Below are 27,872 nucleotides of genomic sequence, written 5' to 3' on the forward strand. Positions count from 1 at the left end.
GAGGTTGTCATTGATCTTACCTCATTCTTATTAATTATGCAGAAAGACAACAGGATTCCTTCTTTGCTATCTTTATTACATTGAACAATATGTTGTCCAGATGGCATATAGAGTAGCATCTTTCAAGATATTTTTAAATGATCTTCTTTTACTTATTGAAGATTATAGAGAGAGAAATTTGAATTAAACCCGTGTCATTGAAATAATCTTAGCTTACATTACATTAAGGAGATTTCTATTATTCAGACTAATAACTTCTCCCCAAAAGAAGGCTGCCTTGAACAACGTGCATGAGTGAAGACTTCATCAAGAGTCATGGGAATGAATCTTTGACCCAACCCTCTGGCATACCAGCCATGGGCCCTTAGTGACAATAAACTAGTATTTTGATCTCAGTTTTTTATTGGTAAAATCCACAAAATAATACCAGTTCTGCCCTGTCATTCTCAATTTGTGTATCAAATTAGGTATTTGTGGGAGTATTTTGAAAATTTTTGAATGCTATACAAATTTCCAGTTGGGATTATTGATAAGACTTCTGAAGTTTAGGTGTTAATGAAAAGATTCATTTGAACCACTTGAAAATCTTTCCGGAGAACAAATGCCAAGAGCTAAGTTCTCAACTTCTTTGGAAATGGAGATGTATTTGGCAGCAGGATAGTGTGTCACCACCAAAATAATCCATTTCAATTTTACTGGGGCCAGAAGCCATAGGTATTACCTTCTAAATGTCTAAAACCCTCTGAGGCTGTTTCTCAGCATATCAGTTTTAACTTAACAGCTTTTCACAAAGAAATCTCTTTTTCTCTACTTATTAATTCAAGTATTAATTGAGAATGTACTGTGTTCCAGATACAGTTCTAGGCACCTGAGATAAATCAGTGAATAAAACCAAGTTCCTTGCCCTCACAGAGTGTGTGTTCCAGTGTATAGAGCAAAACAACAAAAATAACCATAAAATTAAGTATACTGTTGACCCTTGAACAACATGGGGCTTGGGGCACCAACCCCACATGCAGTCAAAAATCCACGTATAACTTTGGATGCCCTCAAAACTCAATTACTGATAGCATACTGTTGACCAGAAGTCTTACCGATAACGTAACAGTTGATTAACATATATTTTGTACGTTATATGCATTATACTCATATACTGTATTCTTACAATAAAGTTAGAGAAAACGAAATGTTATTAAGAAAGTCATAGGGAAGAGAAAATATATTTATTAATCATTAAGTAGAAGTAGATCATCATAAAGTTCTCCATCCTCATTGTCTTCACATTGAGTAAGTTAAAAAGGGGAAGAAATAACGGGATGGTCTTGCTGTCTCAGGGGTGGCAGAGGAGGAAGAAAATCTATGTGTAAGTGGACCTGTGCAGTTCAAACCTGTGTTGTTCAAGAGCCAACTGTATTCTACAGCACGTGAATACAGGGCATAAAGGGGATCAGGCATGTTGGGGAAGGGCATAAAGGGGATCAGGCATGTTGGGGAGCAGGGTTGCATTTTTAAAATGTATGGCCAGGACAGTCCTCTTCAAGGTCATATGTGAGCACAAGTTTGAGCGAAGTGAGGCTGGGCCATACGCATATCTGCAGGATAGGCATTCCAGGTTGGAGGAACAGCCAATGCAAAAGCCTGAAGCAAAACTGGCCCAAGTAGGCCACGAAAGAAGCATGACTATGGGTCTCCCCAGATCTTTCTCACTCTCTACCAAAAAATAGGTTTTGAAATTAAAGAGAATATGATTGCCAGGCCAATGCCTAAGACATACATTGATGCCTTGTTTCTCTTGTATGTGCTTTCTCCACAGTCACATGACACAGGCAATCCCTTTTGACGACCCTCGGTTAGAGAGCTGCCAAATCATCCCCCCGGCTCCTCGGAAGGTGGAGATGAGAAGGGACCCCGTGCTGGGATTTGGTTTTGTGGCAGGGAGTGAAAAGCCAGTGGTCGTTCGCTCAGTAACACCAGGTAAGCACCCAATATAACTACTGTTCAGTTTCATAAGTGTCCAGGCTGTGAAAGCTGGATATGTTTTTCCAAAACCTGGATAAAGTCACTTCACCAGAGGAACAGAAATGCCTCCTCAAACTAGGTTTTAAACTGCCAAATCCATCATTATCGCCAGACTCAGGAAAATACTGAGCCATCATCTATAACCATGGAAATGACTCACTTCTTAACTTATGAATGCAGACAATAAAAGGCAGGCCCTGTACTGTATTACAGTAAGCCCAAGATGAATTCCTTAGTGAAAAAAAGGAGGAAGTGGTTACAGTAGGATTTACTTATAGGGGTAGTTGAATTATTTCACAAGTATGCACTCCCCTCCCTTCTCATTAGAGGCAGAATAAAGGGAAAACCATACTCCATTGCTTTGGGCTGGACCAGGTGATTGACATTGGCCAACAGCATATTAGCAAAGATGACATAAGCAAAGGCTTGAGACGTGCTTGTGCGATTGAGCTTGTTTCCTGAGCTTCTGCCATGGCTATAAGAAGAGAGTTTTTGGCTGGGTGCAGTGGCTTATGCCATAATCCCAGCACTTTGAGATGCCAAGGCTGGTGGGTCACTTGAAGCCAGGAGTTCGAGACCAGCCTGGCCAACATGGCAAAACCCCATCTCTACTAAAAAGACAAAAAATTAGCCAGGTGTGGTGGCGCATGCCTGCAGTCCCAGCTACTCGGAAGGCTGAGGCATGAGAACTGCTTGATCCCAGGAGGGAGAGGTTGCAGTGAGCCGAGATTGCGCTACTGCACTCCAGCCTGGGCAACAGAGTGAGACCCTGTCTCAAAAAAAAAAAGAGTTTTCCCCAGGTAGCTGTGATCTCTTCCATATGAGCCCCATAATGAACACACGAGGCAGCAAGCCTGCAGTGGGGAGCCAAGTACAGCCTCATGTGCAGTTTGGTACACAACTGTCCAGCTAAGCCTGGCTGAAATCAGCCAGCCTGTGGTTATCCTAAAGACCCATAAGCATGAGAAGAAATGATCACTGGTCACCCATTGAGCTTGGGGGTGATTTGTTATCCAGCAAATGCTGACTAATACAGTAAATGTCAAATCTTTAAAATTCTACAATATGATTAGATAATTAATGTACTTTCCCTCAATCTTCGTATTACAGTATACAGATGCTCCGCTGTCAACACAGCTGAATACAGTGGACTATATTATGCAATCACCTGAAGTGGGCTGCCTTTACCTTTCCAGAAACAATGTGCTTTTATTATTTATTATATATGTATTTATATGCTTACTGTAATGGACTCATATTGGATTTATTTTCAGAAAAAAAGGGGAATTATCTTCCATGCCCTTTCTTCACAGGATTTTGCAAATCAGTAACAGGATTCAGCAGTAAAGTACTACACTTAGGAGCACAGACTCTGGCAACAGACTGCCTGAATCTGACTCCTACCTCTGCCCCTTTTTAGACTTTTTAGCTTCCATGTTAAATTCCCTGCATTTCAGTTTGATGTAACTTCTCTACATCTTCTCTACAATGGGGATCAGAGTAGTATCTACCTTGTAGTGCTATGGAAAGGATGCAATAAATTAGAAGAGTGCCAGGCACATCCTGGTCATTCCATAGATGTTTATTTATTGTTATTGTTATTTAACTCTAAAATGTTTGGCCAGTTGAGTGTCTCAATTAAGGGAAATGAAATTCAAGTAGCATCCTGGTATAGATTTTAAAATTTGGTTTGATTTTTCATTTTTCATTCTTTTGACATAATATGCCCCAGGGCAAGCACCACAAATAACCACTTTAGACTTGTGCTATCTGCTAAACCTTTTTATTTCGTTAAATGTAGATCACATTTTAGTTCTCTGTGTAAGATTGTTGAGCTCGACACAACTGAGAATTCTCAAAACAGATCTGTTGCTTCTTATGATAACATGCTTTGTAAAAAAAAAATAAATAAACAATGTAGATAGTATAGAGGAGAAAATAAAAAAAATCACCTAAATTCCTACTACCAAGATATAGCCATTATTGATGTAGACAGCGATAACATGTATAGTAGATACAATTCCATGCATACACAAACACACATATGTATTACATATGAGATAATGTATTTTATACATACATAATACATATGTATAGATGTATGTATGTATATGCACGCACATTTTTTCCTAAATGGAATAATATTTGGCATGCTGTTTTATAATATTGGGATAATCTAACATCTCTGATTATGAGATTCTCTGAAGTATGTGTCTTCCCAGGAGCTGAATGAAGATTCAAGTCTTATTTTTTATTTTTTGGTATCATCTCACTGTTTCTACAACCTCTCTCCTTCTTTGCCCTCAATTCTCCTCAGCTTCAAAGCCACTAATACCTACTGTTACACAATTTTGAGAAGAGTAGAAAAAAAGTAAAAACAAAGGTCAAAGAATACTATTTCCAGTTATTTTTATGAGTGAAAATGTTGGTCAAACAAGCTGTGTCTATCATAAAAATGACTCTACAGAAGTCCCAAGTGATTTCAGTGTGTGACTAGATTTTCTTTTTTTTTTTTTTTTTTGAGACGGAGTCTCACTCTGTCACCCAGGCCCAGGCTGGAGTGCAGTGGCGCAATCTCGGCTCACTGCAAGCTCCGCCTCCCGGGTTCACGCCATTCTCCTGCCTCAGCCTCTCCAAGTAGCTGGGACTACAGGCACCCGCCACCACGCCTGGCTAATTTTTTGTATTTTTTTAGTAGAGTCGGGGTTTCACCGTGGTCTCGATCTCCTGACCTCGTGATCCGCCCGCCTCGGCCTCCCAAAGTGATGGGATTACAAGCGTGAGCCACCGCGCCCGGCCTAGATTTTCTATAGTAGGCAATCCAGACTTCAAAGTAAAGGCCATGAGACAGTTCTCTTGAAGTGTGCCACTGTTTTGTATTTTGGATGGGACAGTGTGTTGCTTCTCCAGAATTCTTGATTAAAGTTGCTTGATTAGACAAGAATCGTTTCATTTGATCAAAAAGCATGGGTCAAATGTAAGAGTATGTTAATCTGAGAGTGGTTTTCTTATTAGAATAGTTAACATTTGTCCTTCAGTTACTTTGAAAGTTTTTCTGTATTTGATCAGCGTTTGATTGCTAATCATTTGTTTGACTGAATTTGAGTGATTACTTGCACATAATTTAATACTTATAATAAGTTTCCCAAGTGGTTTTTCTGAGTTCCTTATGCGTGCAAACACTGAATCCCACATCTGTAAAATGAATATTTTGTATCAATAATATGAGGACATGTTAAGTTTCCCCTACTCTCTTACTTCCCAGAAGGAAGACAAATTTATGCTACAGCTTGAATGACACATATGCCTCGTGTCTGGGTGGGTAGAGAACAACTGAATTACTTTCAGTTCCATGTTCTGGGTATGAAGTGTTCATTTCAATTACTAAATGAAGTAATAGCAATAATATTTGAAAGATAGCGTTTCAGCTGCAACTATCACCCAGCGTCAGACCTGTGGAAATATAGTTAAAATTATAGTACCATATGCTACCATATCAATATTTGGGAGGTAATTGCACAAGTCTAGAGCTTAATTCAGGTAATTGTTTTTATGTCTTACTTAAATACAGATGTATGCTTCACTCAGATGTGGTTTTAAGTTTATGTGTCAAGAAACCTGGCAGTGACTAGGTTCTGAATTATAGGAACAAATTCAAAAGGGACATTCACCATTCTGAACTTGAAGAGTCCAAGCTAAGATCTAGTCCTTCCTTCAAGTCAATTCTTTAACCTGTGTGAGCCTCAATTATCTCATCATGTGGAAGCGATTATAGTATTCAGCGAAGTTACTAGGCCAAGAATTTAACCCATTGCCTGGTGCATAATAAATGCTCAACAAATATTAGTTTCCTACTCCCTTCTTGGAAACAATGGAAAGAGAAAAGGGCCAGGCTTCATGCCTGTAATCCCAGCATTTTGGGAGGCTGGGGTGGGAGGATTGCTTGAGCCCAGGATTTTGAGACCAGCCTGGGCAACACAGTGAGATCTTGTCTCTACAAAAAATAAACAAGGCTGGGCACAGGGGCTCACGCCTGTAATCCCAGCACTTTGGGAGGCCAAGGTGGGTGGATCACGAGATCAGGAGATCAAGACCATCCTGGCTAACATGGTGAAACCCCGTCTCTACTAAAAATACAAAAAATTAGCCTGGCATGGTGGCGGGCGCCTGTAGTCCCAGCTTCTCGGGAGGCTGAGGCAGGAGAATGGCATCAACCCGGGAGGCAGAGGTTGCAGTGAGCCAAGATCGCGCCACTGCACTCCAGCCTGGGCGACAGAGCAAGACTCCGTTTCTAAATAAATAAATAAACAAAATTAGCCGGGTGGGTGGTGTGTGCCCATGGTCCCAGCTACTCAGCAGGCCGAGGTGGGAGGGTTGCTGGAGGGACGCACATGGAGCTGTGAGGGAGGAAGGGGACACCCGGCTAGCCAGCCAGATCAGCTGAATCAACCCTGGCGATCAATGGGGCGACAGATGTCACAGCCAGATCACCTTCACATCCGAACACCCTTTTACTGAGATATCTTACAATTCCCCACAGTATGCTGTCTCCCTACTTGTAATAAGTACATAAATACACCTTTGTTTGAATCCAGCTGTGCCGAATTGTTGCAGCTTTGGCCACAGGGTATCAACACAACTGATTGGCTACCTGCTAAGAGAATAGCTCCTTCTAGGGGCCTCACCACACACACACACACACACACACACACACACACACACACACACACAAATATGGCCTGTTGACCAGCAGCATCAGCAGCACGTGGGAGCTTGTGAGAACTGCATTATCTCACCCTGCACCCCTGCATGGTAACAAGATCCCCAGGTGATTCACCATAAAGTGTGAGAAGAGCTGCCAGACTGAGTCTCGACCTTGCTTGTAAAGTTTTAGAAAAATGTGGATGCCTGGGTCCCATCCCGAAAGATTCTGATTTAATCGGTCAGGGTAAAGCCTGGGCCTCAGAATTGTCCAAAGAACACCCAAGTGTGGTTGGGTTTCGGTTTTGCTGATAGCACTATTTGCTCACAGTGAGTCATGATCAGGAGAGGAGGCTTGGGATAGGTTGCCAATGGTCTTCTCACCTGTGCTTCATTCTCATTTGTCTCCAGGTGGCCCCTCTGAAGGCAAGCTGATCCCGGGAGATCAGATTGTAATGATTAATGATGAACCGGTCAGCGCTGCACCCAGAGAGCGGGTCATCGATCTGGTCAGGTGAGTGATTCATTCACCTGTGTCCTGTTCTGCCTTGAAGGCTGCTGCACAGCTCTGAGGTCTCAACTAGCAGAGGAAGAGCCTCCTGTGGGACAATTTAGGACAGAAACGCAAGCCAACACATTCACATGGTTGAAAATGCTGCTGACACTGACCTGTAATATCAAAACACACGCTCCATAAACACAAAACTCCTAATTGTCCACTCTCCGTTAACATTGAAGGCACATATGCCTCATTTTAAAATTTTTATGACTCCTATATCCAAAGGTTCATTTTTTCCTTCCAGAATTACTAACACATTGATTTTTCATAATCAGGGAGATCAAAATGCAATACCTGAATTCAGCATAAGTGATGAGTAATTTTATATACATAATCCCATGGATATACAAACATACAGTTCACTGATACTTCATATTTGACTAAGTGCCTCATTACTGAAATTTGAGGTTATCAACTGTGGCAATAGGATAATTAGGTCAAAGCTAAGGGTTTACAAAATACATGTGGTTTATTGGTTTAGTTTTATTGTAAATATAAGTAGTTTGTTATGTGAGATTCTTAATGGGACACCAGAAAATGTATTTTACGTTATGTTAAAAATATTGGTCAAGAATCCCTTTAGAAGCCCACTGGAGTTATACTTCCTTAGTGAATTTAGGGGAAAAGAGTTCTTTAGAAGTTTTTCAAATGAAGAAGCTGGGCCTATCATATGAATGGATCCATTCATACTATGGGAGTGTTGAGGAATAAGGAGACATGACATTTGTCTTTTATAAACTCATATTTTCAACCAAGATTGAAGCCAAAGCTGAGGTTATCAGGACACTTTTCACTGAAGAGGGGATTTCCTAACATTTATGCTTACTCATTACAGAAAGTGTTAGGTTGGTGTGAAAGTAATTGCTGTTTTTGCCATTGAAAGTAATGGCAAAAATTTCAATTACTTTTGCACCAACCTAATACATCTGTACTTTGGAAAAGGCATTAAGTGGAGTATTTCTGGGGTCTTTCAGAGAAAGTTTCTTTCTCAAGCCTAGTTCAGCTTTTCCTTCACAAAGAGGTTCTAGAGGGTCAAGCACTCTTGGAACTGGGAGAGGAGCAAAAAGAGAAATAGAAAGAGGAGGCACTTACTTTTAGTGTAAGCAACCATCCTAGTTTTAGCATTTAAAAGGCCCATGTCCCAGGGAAACTCTGGAATGGTTGGTCACTGCTATGGTCTGAATGTTAGTGTCCCCTCAAAATTTTTATGTTGGAACCTAATACCCAATGTGATTTTATTAATAGGTGGGGCCTTTAGGGAAGTGATTAAGTCATGAGGTCTCTGCATCATGAATGGGATTAGTGTCCTTATAAAAAGTTGAAGAGAATTGCCTTGCTCCTTCTCCCATGTAAAGACACAGTGACAAAGTATTGTCTTTGAGGAATGTGGCCTTTACCAAACACCAAGTCTACTGGAAGATCTTGGACTTCACTGCCTCCAGAACTGTGAGAAATAAATTTCAATTATTTATAAATTACCCAGTCTAAGGTATTTTGTTGTAGCAGCTCAAACAGACTAAGACAGTCACTCTACTTCAGTCTGGGCTTAATGGAGTCTTCCCAGATGGCTAGAAAAGTCATACTTGTACTCCTGGGGCATCCAGATCTCCAAGGAATGGTCTTACACAGAAGCAGACACTGAGACTTGTGTCATATTCACTATGCATTGGGAACAAGACCTGAGAACGTCTCCAATCTTTCTATGGACAAGGGGAGCCAGAATATAGAAAGACTCTGTATGTAAGAGCCCTTGGGAAGGAGCTGCAGTGTTCATCTGGAATAACTTCTCTCTTGAGATGTGTGTGGGTGTCAGCAGGGTCATCCCTCATCTAGGCAGGCTCTGAGCCTTCTATCGGCTTGCATCCTGGAATGCCATGTTTGGGCTTGATGGCAGAAGTTGCATGGATGTTTTGTTTTCCCCTAGGTGCGCACCTCTGTGATTAGTCCTATTGATTTTTGTGCCTGGAGGATGAGAGAAGAAATAAAATATCTGTGTTTAGGTTGGCTGTGACTTAATTGCCTGCTGCAGGGCAGTGACAGAGAAAAACCTATCTGAAAGTGTGATCACTTCCTAGCAGTTGTTCCAGGGACATTTAGAAAGATTATTTCCAAGAAAGATACTTTATTTCTGGTTTAACGCTTATAGAAGAAAATGGCATATCTGTAAACAAAGCACTCTCTATAGAACTTTACGTATAATAAAATGAACCAGTTAAAAGAGAGGATGGCAAACAGCTCCAAGTTCAAATCCAGCCTGCCACATGTTTTTGCAAAGTCCATCAGCTAAGAAAGGTAGGTTTTTTAAACGATTGTTTGAAAGTTGAAAAAATATACTTTGTGACACATGGAAATCATATCAAATTCAGATTTTAGTATCCATAAATATTTTGCTGGGTATAGCCATGTTTGCTCATTTGCATTTTATCTATGTCTGCTTTCCTACTACAATAACAGAGTTGAGTAGTTGCAACAGAAACTATCTGGCTCACAACCTTTTCACTCTTACTAAACCACAATGTTAAAATAATGTATGTCTCACTAATGACAATGATCACACATTACAAAATATTCCTGTGCCTTCCCATAAGTTTAGTCATCTGTCTGCCATAATGTGTACTAACCTAAACACTTAACTCTTGTAAAATAACCCCCTTTTTACTGGGCTCCTCAGCTGATATATGTTTTAAGGTCTATATCTTACACAAGATAAATTCCCTTTCTGTATAATAAAAAACATCCCATTTTCTTAGCCACTAAGGAAATTTGGAAAAATACTCATCATTTTGATAACACTATAAAATTATCTCTTTAAAAATTGGCATCCATTTGCTTGCTTTAGTGGTGTAGTCTTGTTTTGTTCCTTTTCCCCCATTGCAGCATGTGTTCATGGATCATTTTTTGTTCCCAGATCCATTTGTGTTTCTTGGTGGATTATTTTTCTTATCATTTGGTTACTCTATTATGGAAAATTATTTTTTTCTTGAGAAAATGAAAGAGTTTCGCAGAGACCAATTTACTGCTATACTAACAACATTTTGGTTTTTTCATGTAGTCTCAAAAAGCTATAATTGCTGCACTGAAATTAGATGAGTTCTGTTCACTTCATAGTCTTCTAAGTTGTTAACTCTAACTCAGACTGTATAATGGTGTTTGAGGACTAAAATCTTTGAAGAATCCATGCCCTTTGCAAATTACCATATCTTTCTTCTTTAAAAGTATCTAAGGATAATTTTCTTTTCGCAATTAGACTAATTAACTGAAAGCAGTCTCCAAAATTTTATTTTTAAAAAGTAAGGAGTATTATTGCCCATAGAAACATTATGAATTGTGCCTTGCCTCCCCACTCCCATGGCTAGCCAGCCCAATTAAATTCATTTGACTTCAACAAAGAATTATTGAGGACTAACAGACATCATATAAGGCACTGAGCATGTATAGATACGTAGGCATGATTCTTGCCCTCAAGGAGAATTCTAATTAATTTCCCTATATTTATGACTGGGCAACGCTGTTGGCGAGGGTAGTATTTGGTAGGAATGTTTGGCGGAGATGGATGGTGTTTTAAGGGATATTATTGATGCTGGTAAAGAGTAGCCATCAACGCGAAGTGGAAGGGCAGGTTTATGCATGAGAAGGGAGTTGTAAAGTAGATCTTTCCTTTGACCCTAGAAACCCCAGAACTTCTTGATGGACACTCACTTTCCAACCTGCAGATATTGGAAAAAAAAAAAAAAAAAAAAAAAAACATTGCCTAGGTGGCTGTCCTGAATCACAACCTCAAAATTTGGTCCTTCAAGGCAGCAACATAAATCTACTAGCTCCTGTTAGAATGGGTGCACTAGATTTTTTGGATTAGAGATGCAATTGGGAACCTGATAAATGCCATAGACTTTTCCCTCCATCCAGAAAAACCCACGTGTATACAAAGTTCTGCATACAATATTAGAATGGTTTTTGACTCCCTAAAGTTAGTCCCAGTTTTAGAGCCGGGGCAGCAGACTCTAAGAGTGCTGTCTCCCTTCCTCCCCTTCTCCCCCTTCCTCAGTACCAGATGCTAACATTGAAGAGTCAAGCTTATAAACAACTTGATCTTATCCTTTTCTATCAAAGCAGTTGAAGTGGAAAATTGCCCATCCCATAATAAGAAGGTACAATGGTCAAACTGGAGACCAATTCCCCTTTCTCCCAACATCTGTAATAGGGCAGCTAACTATCCCTCCATCTGCCTTCTCCCACTGCTTACGCTGATTATTCCTACTAAGCTAATTGATGAGCAGCGTTATAGCTATGGCTACTTATCTACAGAGGGTTGCTCACATCTGTCAGACATGTCACCCCTTCTATACTAATACCCTGGGAATTGGAGAGCTTTCCTGGGTAGCAGTAGTGTTCTTTCAATAAGAAAGTAACTGTAATAAGAAATAAGAATAAATGATAGGGGAGTGACATTGACAAGGTGGCAAAATGAGGTCCCCCACTGGTATCCCCCACAGCAACTATAATTTGGCAGCCACCTATGGACAAAAGTGGCTTTGTGGGAGCTTTGGAATCCAAGTAGGTCACTAAACCCTGGTGGAGCCCAAGACTGAGGAGGGCTATTTTGAGAAGGCAGACCCACCCAGGCCTTGGTGGCTGCTCACTGACTGTGATCCCAAATACAGACCCAGAAACAACCACATCCCCCCATGGAGTTGGCTACAACCCTGTTTGGCCTTTAGTCCTACCACTGGCGTTATCCATCAAGGGACCCGGGAAGAGTCATACCTACCTGGGCCTTGGGTAACAGATCTGCTGACCTTGGCCCCAGTTGTGGACCCTAGAGTGGCTTGTGACCAAGCTCCAGCCTCTCTCAGCCATTGTCTGCGAGCAGTCCCACCTGTCCTGGGACCTGCTGGGAAATAGGCCGATTCGTACCCCCAGAGGTAGGCCTAATGAACTTAGTTCCACAGATTTGGAAACAGCCCCATAATTCAGCTCCAGCCTCTCTCAGCCATAATCTAGGAGCAGTCATGCCCACCGAGGGACACCCTGTGTCCCCTCAGGCAGCCCTACTGACCTCCGTCTGAATGTGGATCCTGAAGTGGCCCCATAACCTGGCTCTAGCTCCTCTCAGCCATGGTCAGGGAGACAGGCTCCTCTGTGCCCTAGAGGCAGACTTGCCAACCTTGATCCAACTGCAGAACCTGAAACAGCCCTGAAACTCAATTCCAGCCACTCTCATCTGTTATTCAGGAGCAGTCCCGACTCCCTGCCTCTACCTAGGGACCTGCTGAGTGACATGCCCATTTGTGCCACCACAGGCAGGCCTGCTAGCCTTGGTCCAACTACAGGTCTTAAAGCAACACTGTGATCCAGCTCCAGCCCTGCACAGCCACAGTCCTTCCCACCCAGGAAACCATGAGGAAGCATGTCCATCTGTGTCCCCAGAAGCAGGCCTGTGGATCTTAATCTTGACTGTGGACCCTGAAGTAGCCCTATGACTCATTTCCAGCCCCTCTCAACCACAGTCCAGGACCAGTTATGCTTACTCAGAAACCCACCCAGTGGTCCAGCAATAACCCTCCCAGGGATCTGGTGGAAGCTATAATGATCTGTGTACCCAGTAACAGGCCGATGATCTGTGGAACCTTGTCCCAGCATCAGCCTAATTAATGAAGATCCTAGAAGCATTCCAGTCCACTCAGGGATGAGATAGGATCCATGCTCTCCCAAGGCTCTGGAAAAAGGCCTACCCCCCATTGCAAGACCCCATTGCAGATCTAGCAGTAGTCACACGATCTAGCTCTATTGTAATTGCAGAGGCAATCTCATCAGTCAACAAGAGAAGGCCTTTACCTGCTGAAACCAGTCTATAAAGACCAGTCTGTAAAAACTAGAAACCTAGCAGACCCCATTGCAAATATAGCAGTAGTCACATGATCTGGCTCCACTGCAATTGCAGAGGCAATCTCATAAATCAACAAGAGAAGGTCTTTACCAGCCGAAACCAGTCTATAAAGACCAGCCTATAAAGACTGGAAGAGGGCCGGGTGCAGTGACTCACATTTGTAATCCCAGTACTTTGGGAGGCCAAGGCGGGTGGATCACTTGAGGTTAGGAGTTTGAGATCAGCCTGGTCAACATGGTGACATCCAGTCTCTACTAAAAATATAAAAAAAAAAAAATAGCCTGCTGTGGTGGTGTGTGACTGTAGTCCCAGCTACGCCGGAGGCTGAGGTGGGAGGATCACTTGAACCCAGGAGGCAGAGGTTGCAATGAGCCAAGATCACACCACTGGACTCCAGCCTGGGCAACAGAGCAAGACTCCGTCTAAAAAAAAGAAAACAAAACAAGCAAAAAAACAACTGAAAGAAATGTTTGCCCCCTCAAATGCACAGATACCAACTCAAAGCTACATGAACCATGAAGAATCAAGCAAACATGACGCCACAAAAGGAAACTATTAAGGCTTCAATAAGCAGCCCCTAAGATATATCATTTGAGATATATAAATTACATGAAAAATAATACAAAATAATCACCTTAATGAATCTCAGTGGGATGCAAGAGAACACAGACCACCAAGAAAAACAAAAAGCAATACATAAACAAAATAAAAAGTTTAATAAAGAAATACAGGCCAGGCGTGGTGATTCACGGTTTGTAATTCCAGCACTTTGGGAGGCCAAGGCAGGCAGATGGCTTGAGCCCAAGAGTTCAAGACTAGCCTGGACAACATGGCAAAACCCCATCTCTACAAAAATTAGCTAGATGTGGTAGCCCAAACCTGTAGTCCCAGCAACTTGGGAGGCTGAGGTGGGAGGATGACTTGAGCCCAGGAGGCAGAGGTTACAGTGAGCCAAGATCACACCACTGCACTGTAGCCTGGGCAACATAGCCAGACCCTGTTTCAAAAAAAGAAAAGAAAAGAAAAGAAAGGAAAAAGGAAAGGAAGGGAAGGGAAGGGAAGGGAAGGAAAGGGAAGGGAAGTGAAGGGAAAGGAAGGGAGAAAAGAAAGAAAGAAGGAAAGAAAGAAAGAAAGAAAGAAAGAAAGAAAGAAAGAAAGAAAGAAAGAAAGAAAAGAAAAGAAAAGAAAAGAAAAGAAAAGAAAAGGAAAGGAAAGGAAAGGAAAGGAAAGGAAAGGAAAGGAAAGGAAAGGAAAGGAAAGGAAAGGAAGGAAAGAAGAAGAAGAGAGGAGACGGGAGGAGAGGAGAGGTGAACTATAAAAAGAACCAAACAGAAATCCTGGAGCTAAAGAATACAGTGACAAAACTGAACATTTTAATAGCTTCAACAGCAGACTCGATTATGCAGAAGAATCAGCGAATGTGAAGACAGGCTATTTGAAATTACCCAGTTAGAGGAACAGAAAGTAAAAAGAATAAAAAAGAGTAAAGGAAGCATACAGGACCTATGAGATACCATCAATTGAATGAATATATGCATTATGGGAATATTAGAAGGAGAAAAGGAAAAAAGGGAAGAAAGCTTATTTAAAGAAATAATGGCTGAAACGTCCTAAATCTTGGAAGGGATATGGACATCCAGATTTATACAAATCAAAGGGTCTCAAGCAGAATCAATCCAAAGACTACTCTAAGACACATTATAACCAAATTTTTAAAAGCCAAACACAGACATAGAATATTGAAAGCAGCAAGAGAAAAGCAACTTGTCACATGCAAGAAAACCATTATAAAACTATCAGTGGATTGCTCATCAGAAACCTTGCAGGCCAGGAGTGGATGATATATTCAAAATGCTAGGAAGAACTGCCAACCAAGAATACTTAGCCAGGGGTAGTGACACCCACCTGTAGTCTCAGCTATTTGGGAGGCTGAGGCTAGAGGATCACTTGAACCCAGGAGTTTAAGACCAGTCTGGGCAACACAGTGAGATCCCATCTCAAAAAAAGAATACTATACACAACAAAGCTGTCCTTCAGAAATGAAAGAGAGGGAAAGATATTCCTAGACAAACAAAAGCTGAGGGAGTTCATTGCCAGTATATCTGCCTTAGAAGAAATGCTACAGTGAGTTCTTCAAGTTGAAATGAAAGGATGCTAAGTAACTACCTGAAAACATGAAAGTATAAATCTCACTGGTAAAGGAACTACATAGTTAAATTCAGAGTACTCTAATACTGTAATGGTAGCATATAAATCACTTTTAACTACAGTATGAAAGTTAAAAGACAAAAAGTATTTAAAAATAACTACAGCTACAACTTGTTAATGAAAATACAACATGTAAAGTATTACATCAGTAACATATAATTTGGGGGCAGGGAGAATTAGAAGTGCAGAGTTTTGTATACAATTGAAATTAGGTTGTTATCAGCTTAAAATTAACTAGTATAACTATAAGGTGTTTTATGTAAGCCTCATGGCAACCACAAAGAAAAAACTATTAGTATATGCACAAAAGATAAGGAGAAAGGAATCAAAGTATATCATTACAAAATATTAACAAATCACAGGAGAATACAGCAAGAGAGGAAGGAAGTGACAAAGGCACTACAAAACAGCCTGAAAACAATTAACAAAATAATAATAGTCAAACAATAGTTAGGTTGTTCAATAGTTAGTTTGACAATACTCAAACCTTTGTATAATAGGAATTGCAGGAGAAGAAAGAGAAAAGGGGCCAGAAAGTATATCTTTAAAAATAATGGCTGACAAATGAGATTACATCAAGCTAACAGCTTCTGCGCAGCAAAGGAAACAATCAACAAGGTAAAAAGACAACTCATAGGATGGGAGAAAATATTTGCGAACTATTCATCTGACAAGGGATTAATAATAATAATATATAAGGAACACAAACAGCTCAATAGGAAAAAAAGAATAATCCAATTAAAAGTGGGCAAAAGATCTGAATAGACATTTATCAAAAGAAGACATAGAAATGACCAACAGGTATATAAAAAATGCTCAACATCACTAATCACCAGAGAAATACAAATCAGAACCACAATGAGATGTCATCTCACCACAGTTAAAATGGCTTTTATTAAAAGACAGGCAATAACAAATGCTGGAGAGGATGTTGAGAAAGGGGAACCCTCATACCATCACTGTTGGTGGGAATGTAAATTAGTACAGCTACTAGGGAATACAATATGGAGGTTCCTCAAAAAATTAAAAATAGAACTACCATATTATCCAGCGATATCACTACTAGATACATATTCAAAATAAAGGAAATCAATCTATCAAAGAGATATCTGCACTCTCAGGTTTATTGCAGCACTATTCACAATAGCCAAAATATGGAATCAACCTAAGTGTTCATCAATGGATAAATGAAGAAAATGAATGTAGTATATATACACAGTAGAATATTATCCAGCAATAAAAAAAAATCCTTTATTTGTAGCAACATGGATGAAACTCCAGGTCATTATGTTAAGTGAAATAAGCCAGACACAGAAAAACAAATATTGCATGTTTTTATTAATATGTGGGAGCTAGAAAACTGGATATCAGGAAGATGGAGAGTACATTGATAGTTACCAGTGGCTGAGAAGGGTGCAGGGGAGGGAGGGATAAAGAGAAGCTGATTAATGGGTACAAAAATACAGTTAGATGAATAAATAAGATCTAGTGTTTTATAGATCAGTAGAATGACTACAGTTAACAGTAATCTATTGTATATTTCAAAACAGCTAAAAGAGAATTACTCAAGTGTTCCCAGTATAAAGAAAAGTTAAATGTTTAAGATGACAGATATCCCAATTACCCTGATTTGATCATTACACATTATATGAATATATCAAAATATTACATGCACCCCCCAAAATACATACATCTCTTATGTATCAATAAAAAAGTTTATTAAAAAATAATAATAGTGGAAAACTTTTCTAATCTGGGGATAGATAGCAACACTTAGATACAGGGAGCATATGGATTTCCAAATCAAATTGAATCCAAAGGCTGGGCATGGTGACTCACACCTGTAATCCTAGCATTTTGGGAGGCCAAAGTGGGAGGATCACTTGAGGCCAAGAGTTTAAGACTAGCCTGGTCAACATAGTGAGACCTGGTCTCTACAAAAAAATTTTAAAAATTAGCTAGGCATGGTGGTACACGCCTGTAGTTCCAGCTACTCGAGAGGCTGAAGCAGGACAATCACTTGAGCCCAGGAGTTGAGGCTGCAGTGAGCTATGATGGCACCACTGCACAGCCTAGGTGACGGAGTGAGATCCTGTCTCAAAAAAAAAAAAAAAAATCAATCCAAAGAGGAGTACACCAAGACATATATTAATCAAACTACCAAAAATCAAAGACAAAGAAAAAATTCTGAAAGCAGCAAGAAACTAGAAACACGTCATATTAAAAGGAGAGCCAATACAACTATCAGCAGATTTCTCAGCAGAAACCCTACAAACCAGGACCTAGTGGTCCAAAGTGGGCCAAGTCTAACCATGTGACACATTAAGTTTTTCTTACTTGGTGGGCCCAGCAAATGACAGAGCTGTAACTGGGCTTTAGAACCTGAGTCTTATCTTGTATGCCCCATAGACACACTCCATTTTTTGGATTGCACACAAGTAGTCTGTCTCCTATCCCAGGATTGCTAAGCAGTTGCCTTGATTTTCGTAGGGAGTTCTCAGGAGTACCTGCTTATTGCAGCCGATGGGAGATTGGCAAGATGATTCAGAGCAAAATAGGCCATTTAAAAGGGATCCATCCAAAAATTAGATCCTAGCACACCTGTCTTTTCATCAGTCCCACCTCATCAGAATTATAATGGAAAGTCAAATCATATCATGTTCCAGGGGCATTCTGTCTGCAGAAGAGTACATTAGAAAGGTCATCTTCCTGCCTAATGTTAGATGGACTTAGGTACACCATGATGCTGCTTAGTAAAATAACAAAGCAGGGCCGGGCACGGTGGCTTATGCCTGTAATCCCAGCACTTTGGGAGGCCAAGGCGGGCAGATCATCTGAGGTCAGGAGTTCCAGACCAGCCTGGCCAACATAGTGAAACCCTATCTCTACTAAAAATACAAAAATTAGCCGGGCATGGTGGCGCATGCCTGTAGTCCCAGCTACTCGGGAGGCTGAGGCAGGAGAATCGCTTGAACCTGAGAGGTGGAGGTTTTAGTGAGCCGAGATCACGCCATTGCACTCCAGCTTGGGCGACAGAGACTTCATCTCAGAAAATAATAAGAATAACAACAAAGCAAAGAACATCTACCAAGTATCTGACACATAAAATATGCACAATGATGTGTAATATAATAAGGCCTTATTATATTAAGACCGGCAAGCAACTCCAGTGAAAACACAAAAGAAACAGCTCTATGGTATGCTGACACTGCAAATTGTAATCTCACCTCATACACACTTGCAGTGTACATGTTTTCTGATAACTGCAAATTACAGAGCCTGAGGAGAAAGAGGTTGGTGATTCTAGAAAATGGAAAGTGTGGGAAAACATTATAACAAGGCTAAAGTAGAAAAAGGGATTTGGGAGCATAGTTCATAAAAGCTATAATGATACATAATGATGGAAATTAATAAGAAAAATGACTTCACCCAGATTATCTTAATGTCCTTAGATTTTGTTAATGACCATGTCCCACTCACTTATTAAGTCTCTTCACTACTCTAGATGCTTTTATGCAACTCATATATGGAAAATGAATGTTAAAGATTGAAGAATCAGAATAAATTTTAAATTAGGGCATGTTTTCAATGATCTCATATGGTTGACACTACTGAATGTCTTAACATCTTACTTGTATTAAGAAAAAAATGGAAGGAGATAATTATTGAACCAGTGCCATGTTCTGTTCATCCTTTGGAACTACAAATTTGCAAGTGATTGCCTGCCTTTTCTATAAGTAGATGAAAAGACAAAAAAAAATCATTTTGGTGGGGCTGTGTATTTTCCCTGTGGTCAGAACATGCCCAGAACCAAAGTATAAACCTTATTCCCTAGAGAGAATGGAGAGCTGTAGGAGCTTACAGCGAAATCTACTTTTACAGGTAACACAGCAGGGTGGGTGTGGTGGGCAAGAATCTCAGGCCACACACTCAGATGAGAGAGAAGTGTAACATTATCTATATATTATCTATAATAATCTAATATTTATTTCAAATCCCTATTCCAGTGTATGATCAGTTCATCCTGTTTTCCATAGAGCTGAGTCAACCTGTAGAGGGTTGTTTTAATGAGAGGAGGCATTGGGAGATGTGAAGTTTATCCACTCCTCGGTCACATCATCTGTCTTACCAGAACTTGCTGAGATATATTTGTACCCATCTGGTCTGTCTTTGACTACTCACCTAGAAAGGAAGCCAACATGTCACCCCTTGTTCACCACTGTCAACCCTCCCTTAGCCACTTCTCTGTCATCTTGCATGCACTTGCCACTCCTGAGCCATTATGGGACATAGAATAGTCTCTGGGGCTAATTTCCTCCAGAATCTTGTCACCTTCCCAGGGTTCTGACTAGCAAAGAAGGCACAGGCTGCTGTGCTCTTTAATTCTTCAAGGCTATCTGGGGGTTCCCAGTTGGTTCTTCCTGGAGAATCAGCTTCTGAAAAGACAGGGAGCATGCCTGCCCTTTCACAGGCAACTATAAGTCTGGGCCCTTTGCTTGTCCTGTGGTTCACCCCATTTTTCCCATCCTCAGACTAATCCCCATTCTGGGGAGGAGTAAGGTTTACTCTGGTTTATGTAATACCCATCTGTATTAGTCCATCTTCACGCTGCTAATAAAGACATACCTGAGACTGGGCAGTCTATAAACAAAAAGAGGTTTAACGGACTCACAATTCCACATGGCTGGGGAGGCCTCACAATCATGGCAGAAGGCGAAAGGTACGTCTTACATAGTGGCACAAGGGAGAACGAGAGCAAAGCAAAAGGGGAAACCTCTTATAAAACCACTAGATCTCATGAGACTTATTTAGTACCACAAGAACAGTATGGGGGAAACTGCCCTCATGATTCAATTATTTTCCAGCAGGTCCCTCCCACAACACATGGGAATTATGGAAGCTACAATTCAAGATGAGATTTGGGCGGGGACACAGCCAAACCATATCAGCATCCTAGCTTACGGCTTTTACCCTCAGTTTCTAAAACCTAGATATTTCTTTACTTTCTTCTGTAACAATCCTTTCCTGAAGTAATGAGTGTTATATGATCTGGCTGACCAAATGGGCAAAGAAATAGAGCAGCTGGAACAGAGTAAAGGAATGAAAGGTATGGGGGTGGGAGGGAAACTTTGGTGACTATTTCAAAATATTGTCCTGCCACCTAATGAAAAGACATGGCGGGTAGAAGTCAGAAAAATCTGAGTTCAAGTTCTACCTCTGTAATGTATTAGCTGTTTGTGACTTGCACAAGGAACTTAATTTATATAATCCTCAGTTTCCTCACCTATAACATGAAGACCTATCTTATACAATTGCTGGAAGTATTAGAAAGAACAGAGTAAGTAAAGCTCTTAGCAGAGTAAGAGCACATAGTCAGCTCTTAATAAATTTGAATTATCATTGTCCTCATCAAGGTTATTACCAGTGGCATCACTATAGCTGAATGATCATGAGCAAATTACTTAAGTCTCAGGGTCTCAGTCTCCTAGTCTATAAATATGGCTAAGAATTTGTACTTCTAAGCCTTTGTCTCAGGATTGAATGAGATTATGTACATGAAGCACTTTGTGGCCTGTAGCAAGTTAGGTCATTGTGTCAGATGCTGTCATTACTTCTCTGGAAATTGCAGGGTAGGAGATTGGAGCACAAGCCTGGGTATCCAATCAAAACCAAAGAGAGGAATCTGGGTGGAAATTCAAGACTTTCAGGATGAAGATAACTTAAAAAGCAGTTAAAAAGCGCTAAGACTCAGGGTTTGTAAACATACCTAGACTCAGCGTTGGGGCACTGAAACTGAGAGTTTGGCAGTGAACTTGACTTTGGGGACACATAGGTGTGCAGCAGTGTGACAACATGGTGACAGGAACCAGAGTGACTTCAATGTTCTGTCATATATGAGTGAAGGGGATGTGAAGAAATTCAGGGGCCACTGGCATGTGCCCTGCTTGGGTTGAGATTAGGTTAGGAATGACCCAAATCAGGGACAAACAAACTTTTCCCTTAAAAGGCCCAGAGAGTAAATATTTTACGCATTGCAGGCCATAAGGTTCTCTGTCACAACTTAATTCTGCCATTGTGGTGCAAAAGCAGCCATAGATGATATTAATACATAAACAAATTTATTATGGCTCTATTCCAATAAAATGTTATTTACAGAAATGCGGATAGGGAGAGGGAAAATTTAGCCCACTGGCCTTGTTTGTTGCCCTTTGACCTGAACCAATGAAGCTTAAAGAGACCAACCTGAAGATAAGAGTGTATAGAGGCAGAGAAATGAAGCAGAGGCTTTTAGCTAGAAATAATAATGACAATAAAGCAAATATTACGAACTCTATAGCCACCTAAAATCCTTTTCAGAAAGTGGACAGATAGGAAAAATAATAAGCAAACAAACAAATGATAAACATCACAAACTTTTGTGATGGCTTCCATGACCCTTTGTAATCCACCCCCCAGGGTGGCTTGCTCTCATATTTTTACCCACTGAAAGGGATTTACACCTTCCTTATAATCTATACAACACAATGTTATCACTATTTGCAAACTTGTCTTTCTTTGTCACAATTCTGTGTGTTTCCTGATGATAATGGCCAATATTAGGGTAGCTCTAACTATCTTGTAACAAACCCAAAACTGTACAGAGTTTCCATCACAACAGGAGTTTGTCAATCACATAAAGTCTATAATGGGTCCTCCTGATTGGTAGACAGCTCTCCTTCAGAGGGTAATTCGGAGAAACAGCCCAGACCTTCTGCATTTTATGGCTCTTAAATCTTCAACACAGAGCTCCCAGTTTGTCCTTGTCAAACTGGCAGAAGGGGAAGATGATACAAGGGTGCATGGAAGGGTTTTACAAAAGAGGTGTACAGCACTTTTCCTCTCCTTCCTTTGGCAAGAAGCCAGCCATATGGATGGATCTACCTGCCCAGGAAGCTAAGCATGGTGTAGCTGTGTACCCAGGCAGTGCAGGGAGCAGTTTGGCCGAGCATATTGCAGTCTCTGCACAGATTCTGTTTTATTAATTATGTTAGCCTTCAGGCCTACCACTGTACTCAGAATAGAATTGGAAAGAAAGATGTGTTTGCTGAAAGAGCCATAAAAGGGAATTTAATACTACCCACCTTTAAAAAGATTACTATAATTTATTGTTCTTGTAACCAAATCTAAATTAATTGATAGACTTTTTTATACTTTAAGTTCTGGGGTACATGTGCAGAACGTGCAGCTTTGTTACATAGGTATACGTGTGCCATGGTGGTGTGCTGCACCCATCAACCCATCACCTGCATTAGGTATTTCTCCTAATGCTCTCTCTCTCCTAGCCCCCCACCCCACAACAGGCCCTGGTGTGTGATGTTCCCCTCCCTGTGTCCACGTGTTCTCATTGTTCAACTCCCACTTATGAGAACATGCGGTGTTTGGTTTTCTGTTCAGCACTGTACCTGAAGCAGGTTCATTGCTCATTTCATGCTTTTCCATATGCATTGATTTTAGCCTTGACCTCGTATTTTTCAAATGTCTCCATCACTTCATCAGTGTTGTTAACTATATTATCTCCATCTGCCTCACTTTTACTAACCTCTGGGTTCTCAACCTCTTCTTGTCACCTTAGGCTTCATTCATCAAATGAAGTATTTGCTAAATTGTTCAAATTACTATTCTGGAATTAACCTGCATTTAACCTTCCCCCATGCTGCCTAATCCAGTGTCAGATCATATACTCAGCATAATCAGAGCCACATTTATGCCCACCAACCTCTAATTTCACATTAAACTCAATAATCTGTATTTCCCCTGGGAAAATGCAGTGTTTATTGCCCTTTTGTGTGGAGTTGTATTTATGCATTATGTGCATGATTTACATGTGAACTTGCAGATTAACAGCCTCCTGTCTCCTGACTGAATCAGCATCCAAGCTATGTAGTCTCCCTGCGTCCCCTTCCTGTCCTTAAGATGCAGAGATGTGGTAGCTTGAAAGAGACATGCATCTGGGAGAGACAAGATCATGGCTTTACACCAGGGATTTCCCAACCTGAACCTGTGACACCTTCAGGGTCCTCATCCCCCCAAAAGATTTGAAGGGAAGACTATAGGCATTCTGTGAGAGACCATTCTTCATTGTACAAGTCTGTCCTTCAATGGAAGGACATTTAACTTCTGTGACCCCATCCACTAATCCTGGTGGTGATCCCCAATCATTGAGGGATGCCTCCACTCCATTGAGAACCATCAGAGATGATCACTATAAAAGCTTTACAGCTTAAATATACTATTAACAGTAGAAGATGCACCTCGCTGTTTTCTCAAGAGGATACAATTTTCAAATTCCTATAGATGAATGGTTCCCCAATGGTGGGAATGTTCCAAAATGGCAGCTCATTTATGCTATTGTTGAGAAGAGAGGAGGTGGTAATGAGGTAAGTCCTTATCCCTGTTCCCAAGCAATGGAACAGGGAGCAGGGAGGTAGCAGTGATCAAGATCTACTCTCTTCCTACCAGGAATCCAGATAATGTACTAGCAGAGACCATCATGTTCAGAAATGAAATACTAAGGCAGTAGAGTTTAGTTATAAATGGGATCTTCAAAAGGGTCTTGGCAGGATGAGGCAGAAAAGGATTCCTTGAACAAGAAAGATACAAAAAAAGGATTTTGTACTCCCTTGCCACCCTTTTGCTAGCGTGTTTTTTCATGCAGTCAGAAGCTGCTGAAAGAAACACTTGAACCGAATTTTTTCTGAAAAGAAAAAAGGAAGCAGCCACCATTTATTAAGCCCTCCTCTGGGCAGCATACACCAAATCCTTACACATCTCTGTGAGGGGCGTAATTGGACTGATTTGTAGTTGAGGAAACGGGATTAGACAAGTGCTGACTGTGTACAGGATTCTATACTAGTGAGCTCTGTAATTTGCTGAAGGTCAGTTGAGCAATACTTGATGAAGCCAGGAGGTAAACCCAGTGTCTATCTGTATCTGTACTTTCTCCTATACCATGCTGCCACTCCGGGTGAGAGGAAGTGAATAGAGGAATAACAAGGTGAGTTTTAGGAAAGAAACTAGTCTCATCTCTTTTCCCAGATGCAGCTCAGGGAAAGAAAGGCCCTAGCTATGATGTTAAAGGTCCCAGTTGACTTTCAGGAACCCTTAAACCCCCTTCCAGGAATCCTTAGACAATGTGTGAGCCAGTCTGCAGTAGCTGGTGTGGATTAACCACCAGAGGACCCTTCTGAATGGCGAGAGCTGAGTAGCATCCCCTAAAACCTTGTATGACCTGGGCGAGAGGGAAAATGTCCCAAAACATAACTAAGAATATGTTTCCCATCAACCTGTTGGGCAGGGGCTCAGAGTAGAGATACATTATTTAGAAAAAATAAGAAATGAGATATTTCTTACAACTAGTGTTATGGATAAACGTTTTGTACACATGACATAGTTTTGTTTTGTTTTTTAATGTTAGACAAAATACAGAAGCCTGGAAAGTAGTGCCCTTTTTCACTCTGAAATTTGTTTCGATTCCACCTACAAACAGAGGAGCTCATGTCTGTCAAATCAGGCTTATTCCAATAAGACTTCATTTTTATTTCAACATCTTCACTTATTCACATTCGATGTAGTTTAAATCAGTCTTTATTATGTGCACCAAGTTATTTACCACCATGTCATAGACACTAAAAAGCAGTTAAAAAACCACTTGATAACAACTTAAAAGATAAAATATAGATTCATTTCTTCTATGTGGTACATACGTTAGACAGAAAGGTAAAAAAATTTATAAATCTTGTCATTAGACAGAAACAATTGTAATATATTATTATTCCAAATAAGATTTAACTTTTGTATCAACATCTTTGCTCTTTAAAAAAATTCTGAGTATTTCACACTTAAACAACTAAGGCAAAATTTCTTACCAATTCTGGGTCAAATAATAAAAAGAACCTGGAAAACAAAAGATTTGTTATTTTTCCCCCATGTGAGAAATTATCACTGTTAAACATTCTTCTGTCTCTTTTAGCTCCCTGCTGTTGTTCTATTTATATTTTTATGAACAAAATAGTCTATATGTCTGTGTCTAATAAATGGGATAGCTTTGTGGGCTGAGCATTCTTCATTTTTATAAGAAGCATGTCAGAGCTGAATTGATCACATGCTCTGAAACTCTCCCCCAGGGTGTTTTCATTTATATTTAATGTTAAATCAAGGATATTAGAGGTGGAACGGGCTGTTTGCCATTGAATGCAATCAGCAGTATCAGCTCACTTTGAATTCCATAAATGCCATTTGGAATGTTCTTTTTGGTAGAGCACTTCAGGATATCTGGGTAACATGGAGCTTGATAATTTCAAAACTGAATAACCAAACACAATAACAAAGGAAACCACTCTTAGGATTTATAATAAAAAGTACCAAATTTGGAGAAAGCTTCTAAAAGTGTGATAAAAATTTTTAAAAACCACACATTTCTTGCCGCTAGAACACTACATGTATTATTTTTCTTCAGCACAGTGAGCTACTGGTTTCCATTATTTGACAAAGTAATACAACATGTGAAAGGCCCTTAAAGGTAGCCTTCCCCTATAATTTGTTTTCTTTTCTCTATGAAGTCCATCTCTTTTTTTTTTTTTTTTTGAGACAGAGTCTTGCTCTGTTGCCCAGGCTGGAGTGCAGTGGCACGATCTCGGCTCACTGCAACCTCCGCCTCCAGGGCTCAAGCGATTCTTCTGCCTCAGCCTCCCGAGTAGCTGGGATTACAGGCGCGCACCACCATGCCTGGCTAATTTTTGTATTTTTGGTAGAGACGGGGTTTCGCCATGTTGGCCAAGCTGGTCTCGAACTCCTGACCTTAGGCAATCCTCCCGCCTTGGCCTCCCAAAGTTCTGGGATTACAGGCGTGAGCCACTGCACCTGGCCAAATTCCATCTCCTTGGGCTCTCAGATATACAGTATGTCTTAAAAGTAGCATAGCTGTAACTAGTAAGAGCCTTTCAGATGAAAGTGAAACAAACACAATGCAAAATGGCTTAAGGAAAAAAGTGAATTTCCTGGCTGGCAGAACTCAAAAGAGTGTCGGGTGGAGCTGGTGAGGCACAAGGGAAGTGGGGTGTCGAGGCCTGATGGTATCAGGAATCCTTTGTTCTCTGTCTCTGCCCACTTTCCTGTGTTGGCTTCTTTCTCAGGAGAGCTTTCTCCAAGTAGCATTAAGAATTTACAGAAGCTCTAGGTTTGCGTGCTACCAGCCTAACAACTTGAAGGGGTGAAAGGCCATCATTTCCCAATGAGTCCAACCGGACTTCCCAAACAGAGCTTACACTGGCCCAATATGGTGACTGTCTACCACTAAATGAATCACTGCTACCCAGGGGGTAGAATATGCTAGGAGGGGCCAGGTCTGGGTCATATTCCTGCCCCCTGAGAAAAGGAGATAGGGTGAGCCCCATGTGGATTTTCAGCAGCTGAGAGTGGGAAAGGTTGGTTCTGCAAAAGAAATTGGGTAGCCATTAATAAATGAATAGACTGAAGCCTAATCAAGCAGAGGAAACAACTGCCACTACAGCTGGTCATTCTTGGCTACAGGTTGTTTTAGAGAAATTTCATTATGGAAAGTTGTGAACAGAATCACAGGTTAGAGAACAGTATATAAATGGTCAACCCATGTTCCCATCACCCAACTTCAGTAGTCATCAACTCATGACCACACACCATACTCCACATGCCAAGGTACTTTCTCACCCTTAGATGACATTGAAGCACATCCCAGACATCGCATTATTTCATCCATAATTCAGTATGTATCTCTAAAGGATAAGCGTTCTTTACAAAAAATAAAAACCCACAATGCCATTATCATACCTTACAAATTAACAATATTTTCTTAATAGTATCAAATATCCAATCAGTAGTCAAATCTCTTCCATGGTCTCATAAAATAATTTCTCATTATAGCATATTTGAATCAAGATCCAAATGAAGTCCATGTATTGTGATTTGTGGATATGTGATTTGTGGATATGTGGACATTAAAAGACCCTTTTAATCTATATTTTTCCTTTCATCTCTTTTTTATTGCCTTTGAAAAAAATTTATTTATAGTTTTTTTAAAGTTTTTTGTCCTGTAGAGATTTCCACAGCCTGGATTTTTCTGATTGCATCTCTGGGTGTCATTTAACATGATCTTCTTTCTGTCCTTCTGTATTTCCTTTGAGAGTTTGTTTCACTCCCAGAATGGAGGAAGCTATGCACTTTCGTCCTCTAGAGGTGTACAGTATCTGGTTGTTTCTCTTTCTGTGATATAAGCAGCTATTGATAATCTTTGCCAAGATTTATTAATTCATTAATGACTGCAAAAGGGTGATACTCTAATTCCATAATTTCCTCTTCAATTATTAGCTGAATAACGTTATAAAGAAAAACTATTTGGCTACCTCAAGAGACAGTTTATATGAAAGACAACAAATAACTTGATCTTGTCTCTTTATTTACCAGTTTTCAAACCAATGAGTTGTT

At 40.5% G+C, this 27,872-nt stretch overlaps 1 protein-coding gene across 7 annotated transcripts in view; it reads left to right on the forward strand.

Moving 5' to 3' along the window:
* Positions 1–27,872, forward strand: part of FRMPD4 (FERM and PDZ domain containing 4) — a 958,701-nt gene that overhangs the window by 839,546 nt on the left and 91,283 nt on the right. For all 7 annotated transcript variants that reach the window (XM_055269159.1, XM_063634947.1, XM_055269163.2 and 4 more), the window contains 2 exons: positions 1,814–1,974; positions 7,132–7,234. In XM_055269159.1, coding sequence (XP_055125134.1) covers positions 1,814–1,974; positions 7,132–7,234 — 264 coding nt within the window. The remainder of the gene's footprint in view (positions 1–1,813; positions 1,975–7,131; positions 7,235–27,872) is intronic.

This window comes from Symphalangus syndactylus, chromosome X (assembly GCF_028878055.3).
Source record: "Symphalangus syndactylus isolate Jambi chromosome X, NHGRI_mSymSyn1-v2.1_pri, whole genome shotgun sequence".
In the NCBI taxonomy this organism is placed as follows: domain Eukaryota; kingdom Metazoa; phylum Chordata; class Mammalia; order Primates; family Hylobatidae; genus Symphalangus; species Symphalangus syndactylus.